The 21,919-nt window shown below is 37.4% G+C and overlaps 1 protein-coding gene and 1 long non-coding RNA gene across 15 annotated transcripts in view; both read left to right on the plus strand.

The window, feature by feature from the left end:
* Positions 1-9: 9 nt before the first annotated feature.
* LOC102379692 lies at positions 10-14,657 on the plus strand. Of its 4 annotated transcripts, none has more exons than XR_003095030.1 (6): positions 10-531; positions 1,112-1,208; positions 2,244-2,314; positions 3,065-3,157; positions 8,395-8,457; positions 14,237-14,657. It is a non-coding gene; the product is annotated as an uncharacterized LOC102379692 (long non-coding RNA). The 4 variants fall into 4 exon arrangements; XR_003095031.1 differs by having other exon boundaries at positions 12-531; positions 1,142-1,208; XR_324331.3 differs by lacking the exon at positions 1,112-1,208 and having other exon boundaries at positions 19-531.
* A 2,541-nt stretch (positions 14,658-17,198) lies between these two features.
* Positions 17,199-21,919, plus strand: part of CHD2 (chromodomain helicase DNA binding protein 2) — a 74,028-nt gene continuing 69,307 nt past the window's right edge. For 2 of the 11 annotated variants that reach the window (XM_025208956.1, XM_006027692.3), the window contains exons 1-2: positions 17,224-17,791; positions 18,163-18,297. In XM_025208956.1, coding sequence (XP_025064741.1) covers positions 18,236-18,297 — 62 coding nt within the window. In that variant the 5' untranslated portion in view covers positions 17,224-17,791; positions 18,163-18,235. Of the gene's footprint in view, positions 17,792-18,162; positions 18,298-21,919 lie in introns of those variants that run through there. The other 9 variants (XM_025208959.1, XM_025208958.1, XM_025208955.1 and 6 more) reach the window with 5 other exon arrangements.

A 21,919-nucleotide genomic window follows, 5' to 3' on the forward strand; every position in this document is an offset into this window, starting at 1 on the left:
GGGACTTGACTCCACTCCATCCCTGCTTAAATGTCCCCGTCCCCCCTGCAAACCCTCACAGGGCTGTTTAAACTGGCGGTGGTTTGGGAGAACAAAGACGCCACGTCTGCTTCTCTTAAAACATAAAACTATTTTTTTTCCTGATTTTTTTTTTTTTCCGGGGGTGGGTGGGGTGTTGGCTTTTAACTCTTCCCGAGCCGCTCGTGGAAAGCAGGCGGCGGAGGAGGAGACCGCTCCGGCTTCATTCGCGAGCGGCTTGCCGGACGAGAAGGACGGGGCGGGCAGGGGAGGCAGAAGTTGAACCCGAAGTCGGAGATGGATTTAAATGGCGTTGACTCTGCTCGGGCAGCTTTTTTCCAAACGGCTTCGGCGGTGCCAAGCCTGCAGTGGAAAGTTGGGGGGTGGAGGGGGGGGAAATGCCGCCGTTTGGATATGAGCTAGGGAAACGGGGTGACAGCGCTGCCGTTTCGGGGGAAGCAGGGTGACCAGAGAGGATGCGTCGAGCGGACGGATAGATTTATACGCTGTGCAGTGAGTAGCTTTAAAACAAACCAGAATGAAGTATTGAGGGTTTTTTTTGTCTTTTAGGTTTTTACGCGTGTCGCAGGTAGCCAGGTTGCAGCCCTCTGTATTAGCGTGTTTTTGTTGCCGTTTAAAAAAGACTTGTTTAATAATTCAGCCTCCGTGTAACAATAACTGTGCAACTTTTAAAAAGAAAAGTTTTAAACGGAGCATTTAATGTTTGCTTGACGTTGGCTCGAGTCCAGTGACGATCCCCCAGGTTTTGGAAAATGTTCACATTCCTGGTTTGTAAAAGTTGCTGTAAGATATGGGAAGGTAAATGTTCAGCAGCTGTACTCTTACATTAAATGGAGATGATGTGTAGCCATGTTGGTTGCATTTTTATTTGGTGTTGAGTCATACGGGATTATTAAAATCTTTATATTCTTTTTCGACTGCGATTGAAAGGTAAATCTAAGGTTTCGTGACAGCTTTTATAAATATTAATTGGGGCATTAAGACGAAAATAGGCTTTTAATTTTAAAAAGAAATTTGATGGATCGTAATAATTGTTATTCTTCCATGGAAAGTGTTTATGTCCTTATTTTAGATTTGGATTATGATGATTTTATGATTACAGAAACACTCCTGCAGTGTTGGGCAGGCTGTGACATGCATAGTTTGGTGAAAGAAAGTTCTAGCTTTAGGTGGGTGTCTGCTATTTTTTAGTATGTTAATGTAAACATATACATAAATAAATTGTGGTTTTCTTCAACTGTTGTTTCAGCTTCAGTAGTTAATTTGGTTTAGAAAACAAACAAGTTGATCTAATTTCTTAACAGGTTTTTCTTTTCTTTTTTTAAATGGTTGAAAGATCCTTACCCTTTGTACTTTAAGAGATACGAGGAATTGAATTTACATATAGGTGTTTTTAGTTGTTGATGTTGCAAATGAGTTTAAAATAATATTTTTGTAGAATAATCTTTCAAACTTTTTCTAGGTATGGAGCACTAGGGATGGATGTAACTGCTGCAGCAGCGTTATGTTAAGGCTTTTGACAAAAGATGACAAAAGTTGGCTAGTGCTAATGCAGATGTGCTTTTAGTGTGAAAGAGCGTAGTCTGGGCGCTGATTAAAGGTCAAAGATGCTGCAAGTTTTAAAACTACTCTAAAGGGCAAAGCTGATATCTTACTTGGTGAGATCAAGTAACTTGTGGCTTAAAATTCAGAGAAGCTGATGACAGAAGCCATTTTAACAACACTGGTTGCTGTTAGTGGGGGTGGGTTTATTTTAATTTTGCATTGCTTGCTTTTAAGGGCTTTGTTGGAGGGAAGGATTTGAGGGACGTTCTGGGTTAAATTGGAAAAGTCACGCTTTGGAAAAATAACTTCGGTTCTGCTTTCTAAAATGCACAGAACTCGCTGCAGTTTATTTTTACTCTTATTAATATGGTAGTAGTAAAAATTAAGAAAAGTCAAATTTACCTCTTTTCATGCAGTAAAGCTTTGTGCATGTGATGTCGAAAATATACCTCATTCCAGTGTCTATCTTAAACCAAGTATGTAGAAAGACCAACATTCTGGGATTTTTTTCAGATTTTTGTTGCAGATGTACTTCTGACTTCATCTTAACACTAAATTTCTGAAATATGCTTATATTAGCTTTACAAGTAATTATTGCAACAAACTTATATAAAGAGGGGGAAAAAACCCTAAAACTTATTTTTTTTTCTCTCTTAAAGGTAGAATTCGGCAAATATGTACCTTGATTCCTGACTGTCTTCCAGAAGAATTGTATAAAGGTAATTGTTAGGTAAGAGTGGTTTATTCTTTCTTTTCATAGTTTGCGTTCATTTCTACTTTAAGATTTTTTTCAGTTCTAAAGGTTTGTCTAACTGTAATCTTCTGCTATGCAAAGAAAAATTAAAATAGACATTCTTGAAAACGCCATTCTTAAATGAAAATTGGGTAAATTAAAATAATTTGGATTCTACAGCGTATTTTGTTTAGGTAGTTAGGAGCCTCATCATGAAAATTATCAAGTTTAACAGTCCTGCTGTATAAAATCCTGAGTTGGTGAAAACACTTTAAAAAGTGAATAGATTATACGTATTAGTGAGTGCATTTTGGGAGAGGAAAATTGTCATCTTTAATCAGAATATTACTTTTTTATTTTTCCTTTCTTCCAAATGAAAAATATGTATCGAATTTTGTAAAGATTTGAATGGTCTATTTTGATGTTCAGTAAAAAAAACTAGTTCATTTAAGCATACCATGAATTTTAAATGTGGCAATATAAAATATTGGGTATTTATATATTAAAAAATGCTTCTTAGAGCAGCATCTTTTTTTTTTTTTTTCCTTGGGTTGAGCTTGAACACGTAAAACAACGTTTTTGTTGTTATTCCATATACTTTGGACAGGGTTTAAAACACTCATCCCAAATATGTTATTTTAGGTACAATTTTAGATATTCCAGGTGCTGAGGTGTTGGAATGTAGATAAGTTACTCTTTGAAACAAATCTGTTTATTTTTCTCCCTCTCTTTTCTTTTTCTTTAAAGGAAGCACTGGGTATTGTTTCGTGTTCCTTTCTGAAGATTTGGTTGGGTCATCTATTAAGCATTGATGGAAAGATGCATTCAAAATTCTGTATGGTACGTATCAGGTATGCTGTAGTGACTGTTAACCCCCTAAAGTCACTTTTTGAGCAAAATAAACAATAAAAATTTAAATGGTAGCTTTTGTTTAAAGCACGAACATCACAAAATACTGTATTTTGACCAAGCTTTGTTTTTCTTTTTTTCCCCAGTATTTAAAGACTATATACTAAACACCATTTATAATGTTGTTGTGCCTTTAAATGCATCTTTTCTTAGGGTTATGCAAAAAGCGTATATGTTTATAACATCTGAAATAATTTTATGTTAAATGTTTAAAAAATGAAGGATTAAGAAACTGGTTTGCACCAAAAAGGTGGAACTTCCTATCCTTCTGTATATACACTTGCGCATGTACAGTCTCATTGGGCATATATAACCAAATTGAACCAATACATTTTCCCTTATTTTATTGCTTTGAGGTCACCTGAATCTGATTCTTGTTCGGGTTTTTGTGCACTTAAAAAAAAACCAAACAAAAAACCTGTAATGTTTATATACTAAAATCTTATCTTTTTTTTTTTTTTTTTTTTTTTTAAGAATAACTTGGAACACTAGCCGTATCAAATATCATATTGTCCTGTCTGCAGCATACAGAGAGTAGTTTTCAATTATGTTTGAATTTGAGACATCACCTAAGATAGAGTTTTGGACTGATGAACTGTAACGTGATGCCAGGTAGAAATGTGATTCTAATGTAATTCAAAGTTGCCAGTCTCTGTTTAGATTAACAGGTTCAGTCTCACAGGTTGCCATACCCTGTGGTATTTAACACCAAATTCAGATCTTAAACTTTTAAGGTCATCTTGATGAGGAGACTGAGAATCCTGACATGCAACTCTTAACTTTGCCTGTTAGTGCTGAAGAAGAGCAACTGTTTGATACCATGACAAAGCAGCACGGTTCTTTTAAATGTCTTCCAGCTGAGAATGCATTTGGCTTCAGTGTGAACTTCGACATATTCCAGCTAATTGCTTTAGTTATTAAAATGTGTGACTTCTATGAGCACGTTTTCAGAACACCTCTGCTTCATGCAATTGGAGGTTCGCGTTAGTCCCAGTATTACTTGAATGTGGACTTCTTGCCCATATTTGACTTGCTGATCGTTTGCATAATATATGTGGATAACAGACAGTATAGGTAAACTGCTGGAAAACGTATTAAATGTTGACTGCATACATTGTGTAAAAATCCAGCAGAAATCAGTCGTTTAAACGCTTAGTGTGAAACTTGTGAATTAGGAATCATCAGAAATCATCTTTGTGAAGAGCAGAACATGATATGTGGTGTGAATCTGAAGCGCCGTGGAACAGAACGGTACCAAGCACAGACTTTTTTAATAACTTAGTAATGATAAAGCTAAGAGAAGCTTGTAACTTTCATTGAAGTACTAGAAGTAATTCTCAACTAGGGTTTCATGACGCCCTGGGGTGGCTCGAGATCCTTTCAGGGGTGCCGCAGGATGCCATACAATGCTCACATTGTTAGATGTGCAAACAAAAGTCACAAGATAAGCCTAACATTTTCAAATAAGAATCCACAGTATTTATTTATTTATTTTAAAGTCGGATCTATTGTGGTGTTTTGGAGTTCTTTGCAACAGAAAATGCTTCATTTTTCCTACTAAAAAAATAAGTTAAAACTAAGAGTGGGCATTTTCTGAGGAGTGCATTGAGCCTAACGTGGGGTGCCTTGAGTCTAAAAAGTTTGAGAACCACTGATTTGTAGTAATACTTCCACTTAATTTGAGAGATTCGAGGTTTGTACTCCTTTATCAAGCCTTTCATGATCCAAAATTCAATATTGATTGATCTACCCATAATTAAAGATACATATTTATGATGGGCTGGCTCACCTTGACTGATTTAGAAGCTTATAAGGCATTTGAAAAAAGAATACCTTGGCCTTAATGGCTCTGCATTTTTCTAATATCAACATCATATTCTGTGTAGTAAATATCCTGTAATGTAAAACTATATTTTTTTAACTTCTGAATTCTTTTGCCTACTCTTTGGAGCTTCACTTCCATTTTTCTCCCTTATTTTAATTCAGGATGGTACATCCTGATGTATATGGCAGTAATTCTTTGTTGCAGATCTTAGTAGATTTGATACATCTCACTAGGGAATCAAGGAAAGGTGTGTTCCAGGCACTCTGCAGCATATTAACATGGCAACCTAAAAATGGCATTTTATGTGCAGGCCTGTTGGTGTCACTGCTGTTTCAAACTAATTGCCCCCCATACAGCCATGGTTAGTACAACATCACACCAAAGGGGCTGCTGCTGTCTTCTCACTTAGGACTCCCTTAGAACTAGTAATGCCAGCCCTTTGGTTGAAGAGCCACTGTCAAGTGGCACAACATGAGACACCCCCACCCTTCTGTGAAGCAGAGCATAATATTTCCGAGCTTCTAACTCATGGAAATACTTGTACAAATCCCTGAGGTGAGCTGCAAATTTCAAATGATTGCTTATTTTCCTGTTTTGGGGTGATACAAGTTTTTTACTATGAGTTCTACAAAGGTTACAACAGCTAGTCAGACTAATATCCTATTTTTACAGTTGATAAAATAAATTTAGCAGTAAGTGGGAAATTTACATGTACTAGCTAAAAGTGCTACTATTCAGCTAAAATTATGTTTTACTTATGACCACTATCCTAATTTGTGGATCTTATGCCTTTGTGAACACTTTTTGTTCTTAACTGATATAAGATAAAGTTATAAGTAAGTTAGTACTGTACTGGCAAATCAGTGTGATTAGATTTGAAGTTGTACAAAGGTATTTCAGTAAGTAACTTCAGTTTTGAAATAAAATAATTTTGTGTGCGGTGATCATTTACTGGACCACATCTCTTCTCTGCATAGTCATAAACGACGAACATGTTCAAAAATACCACCATCAGTGTTCCCTGCTGCCATGTAGTTTCCCATACATTTCACGCAATATGGCATTATTTTTAAATTGCCATTACTTTCTGAAACACCCTTGTAAATTGCAAGTGTAGTGTGCATGACTGGAAATTACAGAAACTGTACACTAGTTATTAGCAGGCAAGAAATGCAATTGATTACTATCATTTCACTACTTGCTTGCGGTAAACCTTTCTTAGTTCGTCAAGTCACTTAGGGGTAGACAGTGCTACTTGTTGTTTTTTTACCAAAATTGTACTGATTTGTAAAGAACCCTTAATTCAGTATATTCAATCCTGCTTCTTTTATCATTGTAACTGTTCTGTTGCCTTTCATGAGTTTAGGGTCTCTGGATTTCTTTGGGTGTTTCTTTTGTTGCGATATCCATATCTCCTTTTGTCCATAACGTGCAAATCTACTCTGTGATCTTTAATTGGATCAACTGTATGATTGTGATAACATTAGATACGTTTTTGAATGCAAAGCATTCTTGGTCAGATCTGTAACTTGAGTAAGGCAGAATGACTTAACTGCTAGTAAGGTTGTTATGAAATTGGTTTAAGAAGATATTAAATGCACAGTGAAAAAGATTGCTAAATGTGTAATTCATGCCAAGAAATTATGAAATGCCATTAGACGTGCCTAGATGGGCTTTGAATTTCTCCATAGGTTTTATATAGTTACTTTAAAGTTGTTTGTGTTGCATTGTGTTCACTTAAATAGTGAAGTGATAGTCTTCTGTACATTTTTTTTTTTTAATTGGACAAATGAGCATATTGTTTCTGTTTCCTCTCAAATTTGGCCATCTTTGCTTGGAACATAAGACTGGAAGGAACCATTGGGTCTTCAAGTCCAGTCCCTTGCTATTTCAGGCAACCATATCATACAGTGTCTTTCATAAGCTAACCATACTCATCCTAACAGTCGGTGGTTGTTGCCTCAGTACTACTGGAATGTTGTTTTAGAGTTTCATAGCCTGATAGTTAATAAGTTCCAGCCTAAATGTCTTTGAAAAATAACCTCCTTTAGCTGACTGAATGAAAATGGAAGTATGCTGAAAAAACAGGCTGTTGTATTCCATATCCTACTGGATCAAATAGGATCTGTTGAATCACATTTAAATGCGTAGTTTAAACCTATAAGCTCCACATCAGTGGTATCTGCATAAATTGGCTGGCATATACTGGTTATCATTTTAAGTTTGTTGGATATCCAGATGTGAAAAGTAACCATATTTCAATGACCATATTTCAAAACTTATTGAAATAACTTCAATAAGTTTTTGTTGAAGCTAGTTTACTTGAAATGATAATTAAAATGGAAAGATCTGATGTTGAATGGTAAGTATTAAGTGAAGAGAGTAACTTGTAAGGAAGAGAGCTGAAGTAAAGGATTGGAATTTATAAAACTGCATCAGAATTTCCCAAATCATTGGATGTATTCATATATTACGACATATTGGAGATTACACTTTTCAAGAGGAATGTGTTACCTGAAGCATAAGGGAATAATTTATTCTGACTCTTCTTTTTGTAGGATAATTTGTATAGTTTATTGCTTTAGACCATTTGATTCAGATGAAGGTTTTCAAGTGCAAAAAAGAGCTTTTGGTATCTTGCTCTCCATGTTGTAATTACATATTTACCTACTTACCTATTGGAGATGGACCAATATACTAATACTGATATGGGCTACGAGTAGATGTTTATAAAGATAGGCCTTCAGTTCATTCTAGCTGACCACGTGGAAAAATGTGTTGGGTATAGAATTTTGCTGTATTCTTACAGCTGCGTTATAAGAAACATTAGTTGCATGGCAAAATGTGTTGAATACCTGTACTTTATTTAACTTTATTATTACCTGAGTGATACTGAGGATCACCCGAGGATCCTTTTTTAACTGCAGTATCACCTGGAACTTTGAGAGTTCCAGTTATTGCTGTCAGAGTAGATGAGTTGGAAGTAGACTGGACGTATCAGGGTATTTTACATGGGTGCCTTAGTCTCCTCCATCTGCTTGGTTTTCAGATGGCTAGTTTCAGCTTCCTTTTTCAGCTGCATCTTTGTGTCTATGGGCTTTAATGTAGCTGGGTGCAGAGGGTGGTTGTAAACTAGTTGTGATTTTAACGGGATCTAAAACCACAGTCTGTAGAGCTACAATTTTTGGCCCAAGTGCCTTCTCCCTTCCAAATGCTTCAACCTTTTCTGCACTGTTCTCTCTTGCTGAGTATTTATTTCAACTACACAGAATGGGGGCTTTGGGGTAGGCTGTTTTTAAATCTCCAGTTGACTGAATTTGGGTGTTTTAATTTTCCCCTGCAGGTATGTTGAAGGGGATTGATCTACTCAATATATACAAAGTAGCTGATGTTGACTGAAGCACTGGTAAGCTGTTCTTGCTAATACAATTACATATGATTTAAAATATATTCTCTGTGGATGTAGTGTTTTAACTTAATAAAGGATTTTTATTTAATTTTTTTTAAATGACTTTAAGTATATTTAAAAAAAAATGATTTTTGAAAGGACCAGAGTAGCAAACTCTTAATTTGGGGATTTTACACAAAAGAATGCAATTTTTACATGGCATCTTACATAGCTCAGTTGCTTATTTAAAAGTCTCTTCCATGTATTGTAGGATTTACAGTAATCCTTTTTTTTTAATTTAGTCCTTTAATGCATTAAATATATTACTTGCTAAAAGTACTGCTGTGTTTCGTCAATGCTGTATTACACATTTGTAGTACAGAGTAGCAAACGACATAGCCGAATGAACAGTGTTATAAGCATCCTGTTAGGGGCTGTCCTTGCGTTCTCCAGTTAACATCAACAAAGGTTCTTCATCTTCAGCAGACTGGTTAGTAACCATCTCAAAGGAATTTTCTTTTCTGAGATTGTTCTCATGTCTTTACTTAATTGGGATCAGAGGCCCTTAGCTTCACAAAGGACAATACATGATTTTGGCTGTATGAACTACCGTTTTAAAGAGGTAGTTTATAGGATCTCGTTTAGGAGTACTTATCTGTGCAATCAACAGGCAAGGTTGCCAGGTCTGAATAGGAGAATAGGGTTGATGTTACTTCATAGGTATTATTATTGGATGAAAATGGCAGTGGCATTTCATGGGGAATCACATTTTGTTTTCAGTTTCTGGTTATCAGAAGAACCATACTCTGGGGCAAGATTTTGCTGCCTTTAGTACATAATTTTCTTGGGGTTCTTTCATCTGCCAAGATACCAGGCTTCTTTGTGACTCTGTCTCTGTAAAAACTTCAGGCACCTTGGTCCTTGCTTTAATCAGGGTGTTTAGTGCATTTTAAGGTCCTGCAATGACAGAATTTACTATTAAATTCAAATTTTGCTACAGAACTGGCTCAGATTATAATGTCTTCATCTTTCTTACTTTTGAAGATAATCTTCCAAATGTGAAATATTAACTGATTCAGTAGTGCCTGAGACTGCAGGCAGTACTTCCAAGATGTGAGGACAGTCCAGCATCTGTTAACTTTGAAACAAGCAGGTGACATTCAGTCATCTTAATAGTTTCACTACTACTTGTATTACCACATTATCTGGGTGTTTCTGCTTACCTTGCAATGCATGTTGCCTTCTGTGCCTCCCCAGGTGCCAAATACCCCATTGCTCCGCATGTGGCTGCCAAAGCTGCTCACTCTTCCTGATAACTTCCAAATTAGTCATTCTTGTCAAGACAAGATAAAGCTAGAGCATATTGTAAACTCAGAGTGAGTGGGTGCAGGTGTAGCACAGACCATATTTTAACTCTGAAAATAAATATGCTAGGGGCTATAGTATTTTATTCCTTTTAATTAATTAAAAATCTTCATTTTGAATAAAACTTCCAATGTCTTCAGGCCATTAAGCGGCGTTCGCAAGCCTAGCTGTACAATCTAGAATTTGCTAGATTGTTGCACTAGGGCTTGTGGGGTCTTGCGCTTGGTGACTTAATTTTTGAAGATTACATGTGCTTTTTTTTTTTTTTCAACTTTTTCCTGTTTGTACTGTTAGCTTTCTTGTTTCTTCAGTTTTATTCTGTGCTGTTTTCCACAGTGCTACCTACATTTGGATCAAAATATGCTTTGCTGTGTTTTAAACAATGTTTGCAACTTGAAATTCCTTCTTGGAGCTCGCTTTTGCCATGTTATCCAGTAGAGACCATTGTGCTGTGTTCATCACCTTCCTTCTTGCCATGCTAAAGTCTCTGTTTAAAAGTATAAATATTTCTATGATTTCTTGGCATGCCTCATACCTTTTGTGGTAACTTTTGCTTTCTTGTTTCTTATGCTTTATTATTCCTCTAATTTGGATTTTAAAACTCATGTAATCAGGGTTCTTGTTTCTCAAGCAGTAATTTAGTGGCATCTCAGGCATACATTGCAGAGGTCTACCTTTCTTTTATATAATTTTTAGAGTAGGCTATATCTCAATTTGGAACCCTGAACCGATCTTAAGGAAGAGCTATTTTAACATGTATTTGCAAATTAAATGAGCACAACTTAATTTATTGTTCTTTGAAGACCTTGGTGTCATTTTTCGTCAAATTCAAAGGTAGATTAAGTTCACATTTTTTAATCCCAAACCATTACCTCACTGAAGTTGTTTTTGAATGAGAAAAATGTGTGTGCTCACAAATAAACATTTGTATTTGGCATTGGGCTTCTCACTGCCATCTAGAATGCTTGGTTTCAGAGGTACTCCCCAGACATTACAGTTAATTTCAAAACATGAGATGTCAGCAAAAACTCTTGGATCCAACTTCAGGTAAAATAGAATCCAAGGAATCTGGGGGATAGTTTTTCTGAGCCAAAAATGTATATAGCTGTTTGTATGAAGTTGTCATGCTCATTGCTGTGCTTATATGAGCACCTATAGTTAAAATCAGCATTGTCTCAGTGGGAAAGGAGAGAAACTGGACAGTCTTACAAAACCTTACCCTTAGCTAGGCAAGAGGTATGTTAATATCAGTGGGAATTAACTCCTCTCCTCCCCCCCCCCCCCCCTCCCCGGACTTCTTGCAAGTGGTCCAGAACCACATTGAGGCTTTCTGAGACTGTAAAAGGCAGTCTTACATTTTTCTTTTCCTTGAAGGTCTCATCAAGTATTGTTGAACAGAGAATTTCATCCATTTCGTTATCCTTCAGTGAAGATGAGGTGACATCTTTGTACTAGTGTAAAAGTTTATCACACCTCTGTCCATGAAGAGAGAGCCTACTTCTGTAAATTTTGGCAAAAGTGAAGTCTTCTGACTGTTTGCTCTGTACTTGTGGTAGTGTAGTGAAACAAGGATTTTTGACAGCTAAGGGAACACACTAAGAACACTTGGGGCTATAACAGATTTCTTTTTTGTTTGTTTCTGTGGGCTCTTGTCCATCTTTCAACATGGGGGCAAAAAGTTGGTTTGTGATGTAAGAATATGATAAGATGAACTTAAAAATATCCAAACTGAGTTTAAACCTTTCCATAAAAATTGACTGTTCCTACTTAATGGATAGTTTGACATGAATTTTGGCAGTGTGGTGGGGGAAACTTAATAGAATTTCACTGCATACTAGCTAGAATATTAACTTTGTTTAATCAGAACCAGATACAATAGCCAGTAGGCTTAGAACATTTTGAAGTGTGGGTGGCTGTCTAGCCTACTAATTCTACAGAAGGATGTAAATAAAGTGTAAGCTTCAAGTAGCAAAACTTGACAACTCTGTAGTCATTGATTCCAATAAATACCTAGCGATTTTTTTTTTTTTTTTTTTAAAGCTTATTGGAGGAGGAATCCATTCTGGGCAGACATTGGCTTTTTCCTTAAATCTGCTTGTAAAAACCATACAGAATAGGCAAATAGTCTGAAAAAATGTTAATTAAAACTTTAGCATTAGATCTCATGTCCAAATGAACGTAGCTTTTCAGTGAATGCTATTAATATGTTGCCCTCTGCTATAACAGGTTTGGGAGGGAAGGGGTGGATCTTTCTACAGAAATTCTAACGAGTGTATAAACTTGAAATTTGGGGATTCTTTTTAAAAGGAAAATATCAATTATTTTATAATGAAAGATGTCTCCCCACTTCTTTCCCCCATATCTGTATCAGCCTAGTTGGTGTAACCAAGTATGGCTGAACCAAAATAAGTTAGGATTAGATGTCTTTTATCAAATGTACTAGCTTTTCAGGCAGAAGAATAGAATTAGATTTGCATAATTTGAAGACCAGACTGGTTAGCAAGCCAGTGATTAAGCTTCCTTTATTTCTTAACAGAAGTAGTAAGAACTTAATGACTTGTTTATGGATTGGATATTAGCTTAAGTCTTCATATTTGACTGAGGCAATTGATAAAACATGGCTATTCATTTTTTGGTGCCTTAGACTTAATTGGCTTTTTAAAAAATTTAAATAAGCCCATTTTTGGATGCCTAAATTGCTTTAAATCTAGGCTTGCATGTTTGATTTGATAAATTAGTATGAAGTTAAACTTGGATAATACTGTTCTAAAATACCCCCTTGCTTGCCTAAGTAGTCATATTGTTTGAACAAAAAACCAAACTTGGGCTATGTGTTGTATGTTACCCACATCGTACAACGTAATCTGAAGCAAAAGTGCAGGTCTGTCATTTCACTGATGTAGAAGTACATTGTAATAAAGTGGTGGAGAGGGGGACATTTTGCCCCTAGAGGAATGCTAGCATAGGGACCATGGTATAAATAGCACTTATGAAACTGGGAGATGAACCTCTTCATTAACTTGTAGGATTTTTCACTTGTGCATGGATATTTGAAATGAAAATGGTGGAACTTTCTTGATGAGGCAAACACCCCCCCCCCCCCCAACAAATACAACCCCCAAAAAGCAAATTAGACGGCTGCGCTCAGTTCTGCGGTGTTTTTCAGAATTTCAGGAGCATTTCTGTCTAATATTCTAGAACTTTCTAAGCAGACCAAATGCTGGTGGTATTGGTTGTAAAACTGAACTAATGGCTAAGTTAAAAAAGTACGCTACAAAAACCAGGAGGAAATAAAAGGCCACAAAAGCGAAACTGAGATGCAAATAAACAAAATTAAAAGAGAATAATAATGAAAAACCTTTCTTACATTTTAAGCTTTTTCCCCCAGTAGATGGTACTTGCCTGGTGATGTGTAGGTTTTTTAAGTTTTGTTTGCTATTCTGCCATGTAGTGGTTTCCTGTTTCAGTTTTGTCTACTGGGATCAAAAATCGTTTACAAAAGTAAAAAGTCCTTTTTTTTTTCCTTGAAAGTCATTGAAAAAGATTGATATTGAACCAAATGTCCTATTTTGATATGAGTTACAGTAGGGCTTCATTTGCCATTTGTTGCTTTGAGCCAGACTGCTGCCATTGCATGATGAGTACATTTGGAGGGTTGGAGGAAGTATGATTGGCTGGTGTAGCATCTTGATGGCCATGCTGAAGGCAGTTACTCAAAGTACTATAACTTTATTTCCATCTCATTTCGACATTTTCCTTTCCCAGAAACCACGAAAATGATAATTCCATATATTTTCAAATGTTAATTGCATAGAAAATTGCCATGCGTTTCTTGTAGGCTAGGCTGTTGAAGCTAAGAAGGTGCTGTTCTAGGAGTTTCTAGTGTTCTCCAGTAACACCCTGTCTTGGTAACCTACCTTTTATGACTTTGGTATTTTGAAGTAGAGACTGTAATTCAAAATACCAACTTTAATTGTAACAAAGTTTACCTCCCACTTCAGAGCCTCATGAGATGGTCTATGCTGACTGAAAGTACTTAACAGTAATAACTTATTTACCTCAACTTTAGGTGAATACAGTATCGCTTGTTGCTAGAGTTCAAAACTCTTTTTACCTTTATGTAATTTCTTACGAAATTTTCCATGTGACATTTTTTATTCACATTTTTAATTGTCCCCTCAATTTTTTATTCTACCTTTTAAAAAGGAAAAATGCTAATCGGCTATCATATTGTGGGATGTACTCACGTTAGCCTGTGACAAAACCTGGTGTTCTGGCATGTGTAATTAAACCGAACCAAATTCATGAAGCTTTAACTGTGAAATAGATGTTTCAAATGTCTTTGAAGAACAGTACTTGAATATCTCTGCTTTAGTTTAAGGATAAGATTACCTATATTCCAACAGCATTTTTCTTTTAATTTTTTATAAAGAATCCAGTCAGATGAAGAGTGTCAAATGGAGTCTACGAATGGGAAACCAAGATGGCAGTTCCACTGTTGATTGAGAGGTTGAGGAAATGGACTAATGCATGTGTGCTGTGATATATCCATCCAAGACAGGGGCATTTTAACATGGACTTCAGTATTACTAAATCAGAGAAGAACTGGGTTTACGATCATCTTTCCAAAATGGACATTGGACTGAATTGAGTTCCTAAGGGTATTACATTGGTGAATAGAAGATGGATCTGTTGGAGGGGTGGATGTCTTTTTTTTGTTTTGTTTTGCTTCAGAAGACGTACATTTAACAAGGAACTTAAGGTGGCATCAGGTGCATTGCTGCCTAATTAGACGAAATGTATTGTTGTGCTATAACAAATGATTTATTTAATAAAAAATATTTTACACTTTATTCTTGGTTTGTCTTTTGTGGTGGAAAAAAATCTTAAAATGTATTGATGCTTGGGTACCTTAACTTTCTGTTTGTGTGGTAGTATAAAAATAAGAAATATTTAAATGTGATAAATATTGATGGCATGAGATGCTTCATTTGAAATGTGGTATTTGGTTCCAAGGCTCTTCACTTCGTCAGTTTTCAAAAAGAGTCTGTTTAGGGTTGTGTTCAGGGGTGCAGCAACTACTTGAGAAAGGGGGGGGGCTGTTTGTTTGTTTGCTTGTTCATTTTGTTTTGTATTTGGCGAGTTAAAAATATTCAATTTTGTTAAACTTTTTCAAGTTGCTATAGGATGGAACAAATTTCAAGTAAGGGATTTGCAATCTTGACAATCAAACATGACAATTGGCTTGCAGTGAAGGGCCCCTCTTAACTGTGGTTGGTCTGACTGAAGAGTTCTTCCAACATTTCTGTTACCTTGTTTTCCTTATTTGTCTCTACCTGTGTGCGTGCTCACCCCTACTGAATTCTAAACAACTTTCCTGAACAGTATATTGTTTAAAATTGAAGATGACTTCTGTCAAAATCTTGATTTATATTTGGGGTTATTTAAAAAAGTGTGCATGCCATTCTAAAAATCTATTTTGGAGTTTGTTACCTTCGCTCTTCTAAACAACCTATTCACATTTCTTCAGATTGGGTCTGTACAAAATGTCCAAAATTCATGTCTGTGCTCTAATATACATTTAACTGCTTTAATAATTGCCCCTTCTATGCCAGAAATTTTAAGTAGAGCAATTCTGATCTGCTTTTTTATCATTACATGTAAAACACCAAAGCTTAACCTTTATGGGCTTAAATTGACTATAAAAAATAGTCAGTTTTTCAACTTAATTTTTTGTGTAATAGTTACTATAGCCATCTGATCTAGAGAAACATTTTCATATTTGAAACTTCCTCTTGAACTGGTAGTCCAATTTTTTTCTCTTACATTGGAATATCAGGACAGACCTAGTGCTACCTATTGAGATAATGTAGACAAAGGGGTTCTTCCAAATGAGGAATGTTGCGATTTAATCATGTGGGTTGTTCATATTTTATTGATAAGTTGTTGGATTCTTTTTAATAGCGGTTCTTTTTAATAGTGGTGATAGCAGTTGTACCAAACTGTTGTCTTGTGATGTTGAATATACACACTTGTCATCCAAGTTGTGTGTTTCCACCATTTATTATATAGTGGAATTAAGTTCTAAGGTCTGTCTAAAAAAGGATGAATTTTCACAGTAGTGGATTTCCTGAGTACTGTATACAAATTCATTTTGGCATTACAATGTCTTTTGTTTTTTACGTTTATGGATTTAATTTTTTAATCTAGGAAAAGTGCACAGGGTCGCTAGCATTCTTCTATAAGCATCTGATCAATAACATGTCAGTAAATTGGTATTACAGTGTAGGAGCTCAGCCTACTCTAGTGAGTACTATAGGGGATCAGGCTGGACTGAAGAGAGGGGATGGATTGACTGAGGGTATGGTTGGGAAAGATGTGGAGGAGTTAAAAGAAAACTTCTTGGTCTTGCTGGTAGAAGTTGATGCTTGCATTGGTTGAGACCCTGTGCCATTGATGCAATCAGTATGAGACCAAATTGGAACATTGCCCCCAAATCTGGACCACTAATGTCTTGTTGCAGCACCTTGTGAAATCTATTTAAAATGGTGTGAAAAGCCCCTGTGACACTTACTGGCAGGCTATTGCTCCTCTGTGTGGACCAACAAATGGTGGTGATGGAGGAGAAGGGCATGGTGTTGTGCTTAGGCTCCCTCCAGTTCTTCAACCTGGGGTTTCTTTCTCAACTCCAGGGTGCTGTATCTGAGAATTGGCTGGTTTGGCACCACTCACCCTGGGCCCTGAACACAACGTGGCTCTGCAAGTGCTACTCCCAGGAGTGTTGAAGGCTGTTCCTAACAAGAATGGGTTAAGAAATAGGACTTGGGGATGGACTTGCAAAGATGGCAGCCTTCACAACCATGCCTTGAGTTGCTGCAGGAAAATGAGAGCTCTTGCAATTTTGCTCCTCTCCAGCAGAGCCACCAGGGAGGCGCTGTGGAGCTGAGCAGAGTTACCCTGGGCAGCTGCTTGCTCCGAGGCTGGAGTGGCTGCAGTCCCCAAGCCTGCAGGCACTCAGTGGCAACTGGAGGAAATCCCCCTTGCAAATGGACTTGTAACCCCATGTATTTGAATTGCTCCCCACTGGGTGGGGTGGACACCCAAGGTGGGCACTTGCTGCATCTGTGCCTCTTAGCCCCACTTCCAATTCTTTCAAAATGGCTTGTTCCAGCAGCACTTCCTGTCCAGGGAGGAAGTAATTTTAGCCCAAGGACTGAAATATTTAGCAAATCTTGACAACAAAAGGAACAAATTGCTTTTTTTGCTGGGTGGCAAAGGGTGCCTGAGCCAGCTGGGGTTAAGGTGCCCCTCCAGTTGGGGTGGTCTGGGGGAGCCAGGGGCTGGGGGGTAGCAGGCACCCTTGAGGTGGAGGCTTTCTCTTTTTTTGGTAGAAATGAAGGGGTGGGTCTATGGTACATCACCTGAGTTGTGGGGTAAATGTAGAGAGTGTCAATCAAAGGCAGAGCTCAGAGCTGGGAAGGAGCTCTAGATGGCGGCTGTGCCTTAGAGAGAGCGCGCTCCGCTCCGTGCCTTCCCCGACACTTTACGCAACTTTCCCCAACTTTCGGGCAGCCTCAGGGGGCCCCCACGGCCCCTTGCCTCTCCTGGGCACCGGTCGGGGGCTGATCGAGCCCTTTTCGGGCAGAAAAGCACATTTTGAGGGCACTCTTTTCGTGCCTTGCTGGAAAGAAGAAGCCGTGGAGAGAGCCCAGGTCGTTGTTTTTCCAGCTTAGAAGCCATGGCGTACCTCCATTTTTGTGCGCTCTCCTAATGAGCTTTTTCCCCCGGACATTTTTGGTACTAATTATCGCCTCTCCTGCTTTAACAGCAACCTATTTTGTGGATTAGCATCTATTTAATTGTTTTTCCTTGCCGTTTTCCTACGTTTTTCTGTTCGATCGTTTTGCCTCGAAATATTTTGGATCTAATGTTTTTCCACCACCCGAAACTAAAATCGCCTGGGTCCTGGCGCCGGTGCATGGATCAGGTAGGTGGGCAATTAATAATCCTCGTTTTCCAATTTCTGCCGCTTTCAGTCCTTTGATTATTTTTTTTTTTCCGACGGATTTGAGCTGCCTTGGGATGACGCAATAAAATACAGAGATTATTTGCATCCACTGTTACTTTGGGAAAGTTTGCAGGATGGTCCTCTGGTGTGTGTGTGTGTGTGTGCTCCTCTCTCTTTTTTTTTTCCCCCCCTTCTCAAAATGAATATTCTTGTTTTGAATCTCCGTTTCCCCGTGTCGATTGGTGTTGTGTATTGTTATAACAATATCATTGCAGCGTCAGGACTTTGTTCCTGCTAACGAAAGCCAATGAGACAAACTGGGACCTTACCTTTCTTTCAACTTTTGACAGTAAATACCTGGGCACAGGACTTCAAAGCAAACACAGACACCCCTCACCCCCCTTAATATTTAAGAATTAAAAGATGATGAGAAATAAGGACAAAAGCCAAGGAGAGGAGGGTTCAGTCCACAGCCATGCATCGAGGTATGATCTGTCAACTTTATTTTATTTTTTTGTAAAAACCTCTGAATACACTGTTTACCTGGACAGCCCTGGGCTCCTGTCAATACTTGATACAGAATATTTTACTGATTTTGATTCTTTTTTGAGGAATGACCTTGAGATTGTTAACATGCCACACCCTAAATTTTTTTTTGGTAGCAATTTCTGAAAGTTGTGTTGTGACTTAAGGGCCCATGTCACAGTCAAAAGGTAATGTACCTTTATACAAGGGAGTCCTTTTCTCAGTATTATGCTTTTTACGTTTCTGAATTTCAGTTTTTAGGTTTTTGTGCTGTGAAAAATGACCTTGTCGGTTTAGCCATTGCTGCATTGCACCATTTTACATACAAGGCAGATTTTTCTTTGAAGAATCTCAGAAGTCTAAACTTTAACTGAGGGCCATACAGAAGCCTGGTAGTAGTAAATTATAGTAAATAGACACTAGAGGAAGTCAGATGAATGAAAAAAACCTCATTTTAAAATATAAACTGAAAAGTGTCTGTTTGACTGACACCCCTTTCTTCAAATTTTATTTGGGCTTGTAGAACTTTGATACTGTTTAGGTATTTTTAGGATATTTTGATACAATTTTACCAAACTTCTCCCCTCATGGTGGTAGTAGTATTTCATGCTCATAATATATAACCTGAGATTGTTAATGGGAGCCTTGGAGTCCTTTGATTGTTTTTATATTTTTGCTCATTGTGGTTTTTTTTATTAACTTTTATGTAAAGCAATACAATTCTTTTCAGATTTTGCAAACTTAACCTTGATTTAGGGAAGAATACAAAAAATCATTGGAAAGCTGTTTCCATTTGATGGACATACAGGATATATTTGTAAAACGTATCATTTTTGTACTTTAATTCGTGTGTGTTGTTTTAAAACGAGCCTAAAAATTTTGCACTGCTCTTCTGTGGCTTGTAAGTATGCTGAATTTCGGTTTTGTGTTAACATAATTTAATTTATGACCTGTTTTATTTTTTGAGTATTTTTTTGAAGCAACTCAACAATAAAATCATTCTCCACAACTATCTTTTGTATCACATGTGCACTATATAAGGTTTATGTATATGAATGCTGTTCTTGATGGCCAGTATTTAATCCATTCTCGGACATGAGAACTTGAAATATTTGGATAGAAACATGTTTCTGATGAGGTTATTTTACAAGAATTCTTTAAAGCGTGCTCTTGAATGGCATTTGGGAATGCTTTACACTTGCAATGGAATAAGAGGTTACAATGAAATAGGTAATATCATTTGATTTAAAATGTTTGTTGGCTACATCAGTTTAAAAGGATATTAAAAACATACTAAAATAGCACCTTCGAGGGCTTGCATTTTAAAAGTACATTATGCATTGTTTTCCAACCTTTATGCTATTCTTTTACTGCAACTAATGCTTGTGAAATGCATCTAAAAGGGGTCAAATGGGCTTTACTTAAAAGAAAAGTTGGTTAGCAATTTAATTCAGATGTCTCTTTAAATGTGCATGATCAGTTGCAAAAGCAGCAGCAACAATCATTTTATGGTAATCTGAATAGAGGCATTTCAGAAGTGTGACAAACGTGTTAAATACAAAATGAAGTTTTGGTGATACCTAGAGATAATAGGGAACACAGACACACAACCTTCAGTTCTTCTTTTTCTGCCCCTGAGGTCTTATTTGCATAGTCTTGCATGTAATTTTTGCTTTCTTGTAAACCATGTGTTTAGCCTCATTGATCAAGCTGTCTTGTGTAACACCTGTTGTATTAAACAAAAGTAAAAAAGGTTACCATTTTTTCTCTCCCCTTTCCCATCTTTCACTAGAATAAATTTACTCCTGGTAACATTCACTCGCCTGAAGTGTGGGAACAATTGAACAGGACCTATGAGTGAACCATGTCAAGCTTATTTTCTGAGCTGTGAGTCAGCTGAATGTCGTAAAAAGTGCTTTACTTCCTGAGGTTGACTTGTAAGATATAGGGGAAATGATTTCCAGGAAGTAAAAGCCTGTAACTTGCTTTACTGTAACACTGAAACATGTTGATGTGTACCCATGGCATGCTTCTGACCAGTTATTTGTCATTTTTTTTTCTGGGACAAGTTCAGAAACATGTCCATAATGTTTGAAGTCGTATTGTATAATCTTTGATTGCAGGCTGTAGTGATGGAAATGGGTGGGTAAGGTGCAAGTGACTGGTGCCATTGATCTGAGCTTCTGAAAAGCAAAAATACAGGCCTAGAGAAAGTGTTGAACCTGAAGACACTCACTGCCTGTTAAGTACTTTAGTACAATGACTGGGGAATATGATAGGAATTGTCACACTTGCATTTCCAGCCCTAGGAAAGCAAAAAAACATATGCCAAGCCAGCATACATTCCTCTGAGAGCTGTCTTGAAACAGAAATTATTCTTGAGGGGAAAATGATGTGAAATTTAACTCTTTAACAGCTTCCAAGTGTGAACGAGTCTGCATTTAGATCATTCTTGGGGCCTTTGAGATGAATAGCAACACCTGTCTGTCACTATACACCCAGCACACTTTGCTTAACTATCACTATTAGGGTTCACTGATTCCATTTAACTTTCTAAACCCAATCTAAAACTACCATGTTGCAGAGATACCAACACCTGTCCATAACCTGAAGCTTAAGTACTGGAACAATTTTGATGGTAGTACTATTTAAAAAAATAAAAATAAAAAAAGCTGTCATCTTCTGCCTTTTTTTTTTTTTTTTTAAAAAAACAAAAAACCCAAACCAAAACCTCCTTTTCAAATCAGGCAGAAGATGCCAGATTTATTATTTTAAGGGAAGACACGGTGAGGAGTAGCAGCTACACGATACACATTCTTAATGTCACCTAATGTTCAAAAGCTGCTCTCCGAAGCACAAATTGTGATACATAAGGCACACCTGTAAATCGGGGAGTGGGAATTTTGTGCGGAAAGAATGGGTGACGCGAGGCAAAGATGCATTGATTGCATATGTGCAACTTTCCTCAAATCCTGGGGCTTTTCTTTATGGTTGATCCTTTTCTCTCAGTCCTAGTGAATGCAAAGGACAGTTTGTGCGTCTCTGGAATACATGAGCCGCACAAACAGTTGCCTGTCTTTCCAGCTTGCACTTCTGCAGAGCATAAAACACAACTTGGCAATATTTGCTGGGAGTGGGTCAGTGTTAAGCCTGCTTTCTGCTCAGATTTGCAAGCTTTAGAGCCGTAGCAGGGCTTATTGGGTGGAAGTGAGCTGCAGAGCGCTGCAGCCTTGCAGAGCAGAACAGGCTGCGTTTCTGTGGCAGCCATTTTATGAAGATGCAGTTTCATAGAAAAGGGATTTTTTTTTTTTTTGTCTGGTGAAGAGGGGGGGGGGAAGGGATGTGGAAAAAGCAGCCTCTCTGCTGGCTATGGGAATGAGACTGTACTTTTTTTTTTTTTTAATTTTTGAATCTGGGGGATGCTTCAGAAAGCAGCCAGGCACCCCAGAGGAAAAGGAGAGAAATTAGGAAACGCCTGGCATTTTGGTGCAGGTCCAGTTCAGTCACAAAATGGCTGTTCCTTTGTGCCGCAGAGCTGACAGACATACTGCATTGCACTGTGTGCACTCTAAAAACAGCAGG

This window comes from Alligator sinensis, unplaced genomic scaffold, assembly GCF_000455745.1.
Source record: "Alligator sinensis unplaced genomic scaffold, ASM45574v1 scaffold857_2, whole genome shotgun sequence".
Taxonomy (NCBI): Eukaryota; Metazoa; Chordata; order Crocodylia; family Alligatoridae; genus Alligator; species Alligator sinensis.